Below are 10,861 nucleotides of genomic sequence, written 5' to 3'. Positions count from 1 at the left end.
CCCTACTGAATGTAATATTTTTGTGTCAAACTTGTCTATAGTTACTGAGAACTGACAGAAAATGATGTGGTAGTGTAATATTCTCTAATCCGTAAGTGTACGCAGTTCTTCAGCTTCGCATAGAGAGTTTTGAAAAGTCATAATTATAAACTCGCGTGTGAATGAATTTTAGTCTGCATTATGTACCGTCATTTGCTTCTGATTGGTCAATGCAGTGACCTGCATCTGGATGAGTTTAGGATGCAAACTGCGGACAAACAGTTCCTTTGTAACGGGATTTATCACATGCATTCACTTGCCTGGAGGTCTAAACACCTGAGTAATCTCGTACCCAGGCCCCTCTCGAAATATTGTAGAAAATAATCAGAGTAATAAAATAAACGAAAATAATCGATTAAAACCCGACTCATTATGACGTTTTACGCCAGCAAAACGAAAGTACTTGGCAAGTATTATCTCTCAATTAAAGCCCAGGAACTTAAAAAAGACGATTAGTTGTATGATTCCAGACAAAAGAATCAAAACCTGTGCTGATACATCGTACTGTCGCCGAAAGAAAAATTATGTCGCACGGTTGTTGTAAATTCAGTATATTCAGTCAAATACACGACAGAGAATAATTACAGGATCGTAAACGACTAATCGAATTTGCATCGTGTGAAATAGGCTTAAGTGGATGATATCGGATTGAGGGTTGTCGAGTGATGAATGTTACAGTCTTCTTTTAAATGTGCAGAATAGTCAGCGATTAAATTAAACTACATTTATGAAAAATGCTAATGCTATAATAAGGTTATGAAACAAAGCCGAAAACATTCAAATCAAAATTCTTGGGCTTCTCTCAAGAAAAGGGAACCCAGCTGGATATCTTATCTTTCATTCAACCGTTCAGTGCATATGCATTCCAATGTCATTCTGAACCGAAGACTAAATCAGTTTCATGTATAGCGGAAAAAACGGTTTGCCAAAGGTCTCATAACGATGGCTTTTGGGAAAACATTTCGTACGCAATCTAGGCAATTAGCTTTCATCTTACTACTGCTCTTTGGAGGCTTTGTGGTTCTTCTTGGTCTAGTTGTGCTCGCGATAGGTCTCACTATCACACACAACGATACCTTTCATGAAACCACGGATTTAAAGAAAGAAGTTGAGCCTAAGATCGATTATGTTCAATACTGGGTCGGTTTTCCGGTAAGAGATGTGTATTCTATATGTATTGCACGGTAATATTCCATGGCGTCAATGTCTAGCATTATGTATGGTATGTTTTGTGCGGCGGATAATTATTGAGAGATCTGTCTGGCGGAAATCAAGATTTTAAAATTAGACCTACGCTACTCGCTAGCTTTAATAATCATGTAAAGTAACGTGATAATTCAGTTCGTATTAATTTGTATTTAAAAGTTCCGGGTGCTTTGCCGATAAAATAGTTTCAAAGGAAAGACTATACAATTCGTATATTTATGCTGATGTGATCTCTTGTTTACAAACCGTACGCAATGGGTGAGGTTTGATACGAAGATTGTTTTCAATAAAGAATGTTGAGCAGTGAGTGTAGTTTAATCCTTATAGTTTTAAAGAAAATATTCCTCTACGGAATGGGCGAGAAAAAAAGTATATCTACAATTCTTAAAATGTAATTGATAATGAATATTTAATGTTGGTATTATAATATATTGATACATTTCGATTTGAAAATTCTTTGTTTACATGAATAATAAATACAATTTTTGGCAAAGTTTTTGTTGTATACAACATTGTGAACTTCGGCTGCCCAGAGTGTTAGGTATCGTATAGGCTGATTTCAGATCAGGTGTAATTTAAAACTGTGCACCTGCATCACCTAAAGACCTTTTCAGCTTGCATGCAAATTAACCATTTTAGATGTTGTGAGAATGGAATAGCCAATAAAACTTAACCATTTCAGACACTGTGATTTTAAATGGTAGGTTAATTTTCATACAAGCTGAAAGGTTTATTACAATCGAAATTAAATTTCACGGGTCACCTTGAACGCTGGAAATGAACAGTTAGCAAGAACTGAAGACAAGAGGAGGAGTTACACCCCATCTCCAATAGTTACGTATCAACTTGCAATATTTAAACGTTGTTCTAATTCCCAAAATTGACAGCGTTGTTGCATCAACATCAATCCAGTGTTGATCTATATTTCTAAACCTCACTGAGGCAATAAAGCAAAGCTTAAGTGTTTCAGTCGACAACAGATTAAGTCAAATCTCTCACTGAGTGAAGTATTGCACGCGAAAAAACGATTGAAAGTAAAGGATTGAAAAATAGTAATTTTGTATATTTGTTTACAGTATATCATCGCTGGGTTGTCAGTCCTGTGTTCTTCTATCAATCTTCAAAGTATTTCTTTGGTAAGTTCGAGATATCGAACACACTGCACACTCAATGACATCGCCTTAAAAACTCTTTAAAATCGGATAGATGACTTGTTTTTGGTAGGAAAATTTATTTTACAAGACATTAGCTACTAATTTGATCGAAAAAAGTTTACAACTATACCCCGGTCGTTTTTGGCGTGTTCAAATCATTTGAAATGCAATACGATATATCAATTCATCGCACACTGTACATTCTTAGACGGCGACTAGCATACTGCTATCCCTGGTATGCGTGGTGTTATCTTTGGCAGGTTTGATGGTGGACGGACCGGATTTTAACGATTGGAAAAGTTATCGAGCTATGCAAAGATACTGGGAAGGCCAGGATGGATATGCATGCTTTTCTGAAGGATACACATGTGTGTGTAATGGAACCGGAAATGCACAGAGTTAGTAGGCTCTTTACCTTTATCATCGTATCTTACTAAAAGAACGAACCAGGGGGTGCGAATAGTCTTTTTAAAACGTCCTTTTTCAAATTCAGAGGTAATAACAGGATTTACTGACTGCGAGACATTGATGAAATTGACTTCTCTGTACGGTGTTTTGATTGGCTGTTTTATAATTGGGTTGGTTCTGCTGCTCATCAGCGTCTTCATGATTGTGTACAATGTTACAAGCAAACGGGAGAAAGTAAGGACACATGCAGAATTTTTTGTTTCGTATTAATTTCGCTGCATTATTTCTGTAATCATTAAATTTATGATTGTGTAATACTTAAAAATGTTAAAATGAAGTCGTTAATGTTCTCTCGTCTTGATTCAGTTTCCCTGAAAGTGTAATGTACTAAAGCCTCTCTATTTAGGCACGGAGACGAGGCGACGAGTACTTCACGACAATGAATGATGTTGTCGAGGAAACACGACAAGAACCAGTTTTTGACAATCCCGTAACAAATCACACGGGATACGAATACCAAATGGGACCACCTGCGGTAGAGGCACCCTCAAAGCCTGCTCCTTACAGGGAGTACAAGCAGAGTACAACCGCTGACAGTACTAGCCACATGAACAACCTCGATGACACCAGCACTATTGCTGAAAATGATGGAGTGGTTATAATGGATCCTGGTCGCTTTCGACTTGGTGATGACGACATTTACTAAGTCTCTCTGTTAAAACTATCAATTTGATTTAGATGTTTTATGTTTATAATAATCCTGCTACGTATCTCTCATAGTTTCAAATAAGGAGTAAACCTAATCTTTACACGACTATAACTATATATTATTGTGAGCCTGAACATATTTAGTTTTGAAATACATACCACCAACTTATTAAATACGTTTTTAAGACGTAATTAATGACAAAGTGTTCGTGAAATTTTGTGTCAGTGGCATTACAAAGAGGAAGAATTGAGGGGAGTTTCAAGGAATATAATGAACAACTTTTCAGTAATGATCCGCCTTTATTTCCCCCTCTTAACACAATAACACAATTTGTCTGCATTTGCATGGTTATAATCTAAGGAAAAGAATTATTTTACTGACGTATAGGAGTTATCGCCATGCTGGTCTACACGAAATATAATATTCTCGGATGATATAAGACGCGAAGTATTTTTTATCAACAGAATACATATACGAACATTTTATCATCATGCAAGGATACGTTAATAAAACATTAAACATTTTACCACCGGGAATGAGAGTAAATCAGTAACTATATACAGGTAAGTGTAAACATAAATAGATATAATGAACAGGAGACGGGCTAACTGCATGGTTGTTAAATCTACATTGTTAGACTAAAAACTTTCTCGTCTTTAGACGTGCATGAAAAAAACGCAACAGTATTTGTTAATTGTTATAAATGCAGACTTTATCGTATTTATCAGGTCATGCACAGCATTAATTGTTAAAAAACGGTTTTGGTAAGTGATCGCTAATCAAAAGGACAAATCGTTTTGCCAACACTCAAACCTGTTAGTTTTGTGTATTTCAAAAATAAAGGCGAGCTTTAGAAGTTTCGCAAGCAATGCAGTGTTCTGTTTCAACATTATATTAGTCGAGAGAAAATAACACATCAAATAGACAACAAACTTCAGTGCAAAGCGTGCGAGACAAACAGTACCTCTCTAAAATGAGTGTTGATTAAATAACAACCTCAAGAAACAAAACACATATATAACAAACTTAAATTCCCTATATAACCTTCCCTATTTCAGTGGTATACCAAATTGTGTATAGGTAGAGAATTGCTACAACTAACCACTCGCACAGGTGAAGAATTGCTATGAACCAGTTTTTTAGTTTTGAAAAGTGCTCAGCCTTAACAAATTGATATGGAATCTAAAGACCCTGCGTACGAGGTTGCTGTATTAATTAGCTGTTTTATTTGGTATAGTTTTCTCACTCTGTCGAGATTGCGTATTATAAACCTCACCCTCGCATGATTTGTTCTTCTCTGTCTCTGAACTTCAAACTTATACCGCGTAGATCACAAAATACCGGCGTGTGATCAATATGCTAGACTATATATACACACGATAAGCAAATGCCGCCTCACGGCGAAAAAAATCATTCCTAGCTACATGTATTGAATTCAGCCTGTTTGCTTTTGCACCAAAATAGAAATGATTTCTGCCCAAGAGCTCAGGTGACGACGCGTTTTTCAATGTCAATGCAAGCTTAGGGTGAACTATATAGTATGTGTAGCTAAAAAGAGTTGAAATTCGTTTTGTTATATATAAGCCATGTTTAATATATGCATGTGTATCAAAAATGGATATATCGAATTGATAGACAGTGATTGGCATATAATATATATTCACCTTATAGGCAATTTCCATGCACAGAGGGAGTAAAACAGATGCATATATTTAAAATAGATGCAATATTTTCAAACAATGTCGCATCGACCTCCTGTAGAGTTAATTTTGTTTATTCATTTCGGAAGACATACCAGAAACCAAACCAGGGAACGAACTATATTTTAAGTATGGAATCTCACTTGAGGAAAGCGAAACCAAAATCAATCGCTGCTTTGGTATTTTTAACCCTAATAAGCGTTGGGTTTCTGCTCTTTGGATTAGTGACTGTCACATGTGGCTTCGTTTTGAATTATCACGACGATTTCAAAGCTTCAAATGGCGGAGAAGAATTAGAGGCAATTGTAAAATCGGAGTTTGATTATACTCAGTACTGGCTTGGTTTACCAGTAAGTAAACTAATACTGAAGCATTAATTATGAGCAGGTTTCGTATCTCAAATGAATAAAGTTTGACTCTTGAGAAAAGATCATTTGTACGATGCAAATTTGATGAAGTTAATTATGTTTAGAAAATATGTGCATTCTCACGATAAAAAATGTAGCTATACACTGATGAGTGATGTAATCTTGTGTGGGCCAGCAAATCAGTAAATGGCTTATATTTCATTGTTGTCTACTGCGTGAACTTCTGATATCAAAAGCAGGCAAATGATTGATGGAACAAATCTCACGGTTTCTGCCTTTTAACCTGCCAAGAAATGAAATGTTGACATGCATATAATTATCGATGTGCCAATGTTCAGTTCAACTGTTCAACAATTAAATGTAAATTTGAATACTTATTTTCAATTATTAAAGACTCGTGGAGGTCGTCCCACATATTTCTCATGTCCAGCAATATCAATTTATATAACGATAAAATTATTGTAAAACTTTCACTAACGATGAATTTTTAGCTAAGTAAGCGAACGAATGCAAAACTCACGACTTAACTTCTTTCGCAACTATACAAGTGTATATATAAAACCATTTCATGCAAGTATATACATATTTAACATATTGATCTGATTCTAAACTCGGCAATACTAATTAATAGATAAAGTAATTCTTTTTTCTATCTCTCTAATAACTGAATCTGTATATTGACACGCCCTTAATTAGAACTATAGAATAAGTTAAAACAAACACATTTACGATAAATGCAGACTAAGTTATGTGAGAGGTGAAATATTTATAAATTGAACTATGCGATGACACATGTTTAAAACTTGAAATTGTACTTAAAAGATCACATACAATAGCCGCGTTAACACTACAATAGGCATAAGGCTGACCAAGACTAATCTTCGGCTCAGCACAATAGGAAGCAACCTCGTACCCAGGGTCTTTACTCGTGGTGCCCCACCACCACGAGTAAAGACCCTGGGTACGAGGTTGAATAGGAAGTAGACTAAGCCTGCCCGCCTTTGCGGCGGTGTGAAAACTTTGACAGAATTTAGCCTATGGTCAACGAGAGCATGGGAGAGGCAGGGAGTACAAAATACCCGGGGTCCATAACTTACAAGCATTTTGCTCATATTTAATTTTTACTTTCTTTTTTAGTTTCTTATCACAGGTGCTCTTTCGATAGCCTCAGGCATGTGCCAGAACAATAGATCACTGGTAAGATCCTCACAAAGTACCCTTTCAACAAGCTACCTCCCAAACTGGGCCACGTTTATAGGCCAAGAACATTAATTTGATCAAATTTAAGTTCAACAGATATTTTCGGTAATTGCCTTTATGGCTACAAACTCGCTGTTCTTCTTTAACGTTCTTTTCTTTCGGTCATGTTTCTTTCGTTCGATTAAAAAATTTAGCTTGGTGGAAAACCAGATCTCGAATGCGATGAAGTGAATTTAATTACTGCCAATATTATCCATTTCGTGGAATAGCTAAAATAAATTTAATAAAGTGTGCACACCTTTTTTTAGACATTAGTGACATTTACATGTTTGTTCCTATGTATAACCCTGTCGTTGTTTGCGATGGTACTCGAAGGGGTGGACTGGGTTAAATGGAAGAACATGGACCGGTTACATAACACGTTGGATGGAAAAGACGAATATTCGTGCTCAAGTACAAATCACACGTGTATTTGTGTGGGCGGAAATGAAAATAAGAGTAAGGCTATATATGCTCGTTTTTGTACCTCATACACAATAACAATTTCAGTATTAGGTTACAAATCACAGTCACACTATTAAATGTATTTATTGTGTCGTAATACTACGAAGTATGAACTTCCCTCTTCTATCTAAGTGCGAGTTAACCACTGTAATGTACGACTTCGTGTAGTGGAAAAATGGAAGTTAGTCAGTGAGATTTAGATAATTTGATTTGAAACGGATTTCTGATTTGCATACAAATTAAGCAAGCCCAGCCAGGGAGGATTACGAATTGTAATTACTCAAACAATGAATATGAAAAAACCCTTCAAATATACGATAGCAGCGATACCAAAAACATTTCATTTATGCCTTTGGTGTATGTGAGAGGCAAAAGTGTAATATCCATATTAGGTTTCGTGGTACAATGTAACTCTAAATGAAATCTAAATCATTTTACCACCTTTTTCAGTCATTTCCAAATATGCAACCTGCTCCAACGTTACATCGCTGTCTGGCCTTTTCGGAGGTATTGCCGCCTCAGCAGTTATTGGAATATTCCTATCTCTTGCGGGAATTGTTATTATTTTGAAATCATTGTCATGGAAACCTCGTCATTACCTTGTTGTAAGTAATGTTTAGAAAGTAAGAATTTTATTTCTTTTCTCTTCTAACCAGATCGTTGGTATCTCCAAATCATAAAATATATGGGAGAGGCAGCTTGGCTTTAAAAATGTTTTATAATCAAAGCTCGTTTTTCCCTCAGCGCATGGCTAACTCTGACTTTGGATAAATTCAAATTTCAGCTATATACTTTTATTCTAGGAATATAATTTGCGAGAAGTGAGACCAGTTCAAAAAGGAGCTCACAAGAACGAAGGGTACACGAATGGAGTTGCGCCACGCCTTGCTGGAAAAGGCGGATCAATAACCGAGATTCCTTTGTACTAATTGTCAAGACGACTGAGAAATTAGTGATAGTATTTACTTAGTTTTGTTTTATATTCAGATTTATAACGCATGATAATCAGTTTGTTCAGTTGTCCAGAGCTCTAATTTCCGGGTTTGCGCGTGTTGAGCTTTAGGCCAAAAGTCACGAAGAGAATGCACACACAGAATATGAAACGAACCAGAACGGAAAATCATTTTGTGAGTAGTATTCGCACCGACGGTAATCTCATTCTACCCCCGAAAACTAGCGACCAACGACACTTTAAACGGTTAAACGTCTTGGGTTAAAGCGAAGGGGACTTTTAGAGTTTAACTGGATTATTTTTGTATAGGTTTTATGACTATTCAAAAGCAACTTTTTATTGTTATGTTTTGAAATATAGAAATATATAGAGGACACTCGGCTGAACCAGCAACATTAAAGAGTCACATTTCTGGTTCGTTTCGTTACTCTGTTACACACCCCAATTAACAAATTAACCAGTTTTTATAATGCTTGAACTGAGTTCGTAGGAATTCGATACTCTAACCACTTGTTCTATTATAATTTTTTAACTATTTTAACTTCGCAAGAAGTTGAGAAGGTACTTAAAAAAACGCCCAGAAGGAACTTAGTCTAGTACTTGATAGCCCTCAATGGTTGCATGGCTCTAGTTGCCATTAAGATTGCATTTTTCGAAGTTTCTCCACTCTGGGAGTGATAATCAAAGGAATATAATTCGCCTTTGATGCTGATCGAAGCCAAAAATATTGTCATCATTATTTAGTGGTTACCAGCTATGATTATAAAGCCGTTAGACGACTCCCATTTCACAGCATACCATAGGGGAGGGAGAATAATGGACTGAGTAATTCCAGAATTGTTTACCACGCATGTGCACGGAAATTCGGGTAAATGCGGTGTATGGACGACCTTCCCGGAAATCTTCTCCTTAAAATTTTTCAAAATTTTGCATATGAACATATCTTTATACGATAAATTCTACGGCCTTAAAAATGTCACATCGTTGATCCCTCTCTGAATACGATTATTTACATCAACATAAGATTCTGCAATTATAAGTAGTATATTAACTTATCATGTATATCACCACAGACTGTACGTATAAAAAATCGTAAATAAAAAGCTATATAACCACAGAAGTCGTATAATTTCATATTTTTGAAGAAGGGTGGGAATCGGATAAAAATAATAACTAGTTAGATTCACACAGGATTTATTCACTTTCATTTATTGATTTGCTGAAAATATTGTTCACAGATAGCATTATATATAGTTCAGGGCCAGGGGCCAGTTGTTCGAAAGACATTTAGCTTAAACGGTGGATGCTTAAACCGGCATATAAATACTGTTTTATTTTGTAATTCCAAGCTGAATATCTTCCTCTGGAAGAGCTAGAAATGTTCTGAAACTTTGAATACAAAGACCAGGGTGTATAAAACTCTTAACTGCACAATCGAACATCGAAATGGGTAATACGCCTTCAAACACCCGCTTTTTCCCGTCTTCACCATGAAACGGAACTGGGTACGAGTCAATACTTTAATCGTAGCTTCGTCGTCAATAATGCACGATTTTGATAGGCTAATTTGAGGCCATTTATATGAGTTCCGTTACCCGAGATTACAGTATATTGGACGAGTTACCCGAAGTGTGAAATCACTTTGAGACATTCAAATGAGTGTATACTGGATCAGGTCATTGGTGTTGTCATCGCTGAACTCAATACTCATGCAACAAAAAGATGACTGATTAGAGATTGGTTGTGATTGGGCTTAATTGTTTAAATAGAGGCTCATTTTAATACCTCGAGATCATCTCACGCTTCGGTGAAAACAGTCCTAAAAACTCAGGTAACCGCGGGTTTATGTTTTTGTCACTAACAAATTAAGTTAAATAACTTTTAATACAACTAGCGCTCTACGGTAATATAACACTAATATACAGATAATAATATAGTCTATATTGAAAAGGAGCCTGACAGGCTATAGTTGGCTGGTCATGTTGTCATATGTCTACATTAAATGTTCAGTTGATTCCAATCACAGCGTGTGGTGATGTTGACTAGCTGACGTGTAAAAACACCGCTTTTTCTGTAGTTGTGAACAAGGAACCCGACTATTTATATTATCGATATTGCATATAGACGCTTTTGTCGTAGTTATTAGAACGCATATTTATTGTCATAGAAAGCAGTTTTGGAAAGTCATCGATAATCAAAAGAACATATTTTCTTTCCTTTTCTTATAGCACACAAAATCGTTGTTCATAGCGTTGTGTATTCCACGAATACACGCTTGTTCTGGGAAGTCACGCAGTCGGCGTTTCCCGTCTCAAGACAATCAACGAGTCTTAAAAGTTGCACGCGCAGAAAATAACACATCATATAAACAAAACTTTAAGAGCGAAGACATCAAGCAAACAGCATTTCTTTGAAGAGAAAGAACGATCAAATAACAACGTCAATTAAGGAATCACAACGTTATAACTATATAGTCTCCCTGAGGGTAACAACTAACAAGTGAAGAGACTCGCAGGTAAAGATACGTTATTTATATAGTCAATATATCTGTAATCTCTCAAACTCAATATAATGTTACGCGTTTTGGCATAGTCTGGAAACCTTGAAATCATGTTCTATAA

The 10,861-nt window shown here is 36.0% G+C and overlaps 2 protein-coding genes across 2 annotated transcripts; both read left to right on the top strand.

Moving 5' to 3' along the window:
- Positions 1–880: 880 nt before the first annotated feature.
- Positions 881–3,708, top strand: LOC114530648. Its single transcript, XM_028552247.1, has 5 exons — positions 881–1,191; positions 2,322–2,381; positions 2,608–2,797; positions 2,893–3,041; positions 3,214–3,708. The coding sequence occupies exons 1-5, from the start codon at positions 982–984 to the stop codon at positions 3,511–3,513; spliced, it is 909 nt and encodes a 302-aa protein (XP_028408048.1). The 5' UTR covers positions 881–981; the 3' UTR covers positions 3,514–3,708.
- Positions 3,709–5,308: 1,600 nt separating this feature from the next.
- LOC114530605 lies at positions 5,309–9,348 on the top strand. Its single transcript, XM_028552195.1, has 5 exons — positions 5,309–5,566; positions 6,722–6,781; positions 7,093–7,282; positions 7,739–7,893; positions 8,092–9,348. The coding sequence occupies exons 1-5, from the start codon at positions 5,348–5,350 to the stop codon at positions 8,215–8,217; spliced, it is 750 nt and encodes a 249-aa protein (XP_028407996.1). The 5' UTR covers positions 5,309–5,347; the 3' UTR covers positions 8,218–9,348.
- The last annotated feature ends 1,513 nt before the right edge of the window (positions 9,349–10,861 follow it).

Source organism: Dendronephthya gigantea, unplaced genomic scaffold, assembly GCF_004324835.1.
Source record: "Dendronephthya gigantea isolate DGI-Jeju-01 unplaced genomic scaffold, DenGig_1.0 000064F, whole genome shotgun sequence".
Classification (NCBI taxonomy): domain Eukaryota; kingdom Metazoa; phylum Cnidaria; class Anthozoa; order Malacalcyonacea; family Nephtheidae; genus Dendronephthya; species Dendronephthya gigantea.
This window is presented reverse-complemented; position numbering and strand designations above follow the sequence as displayed.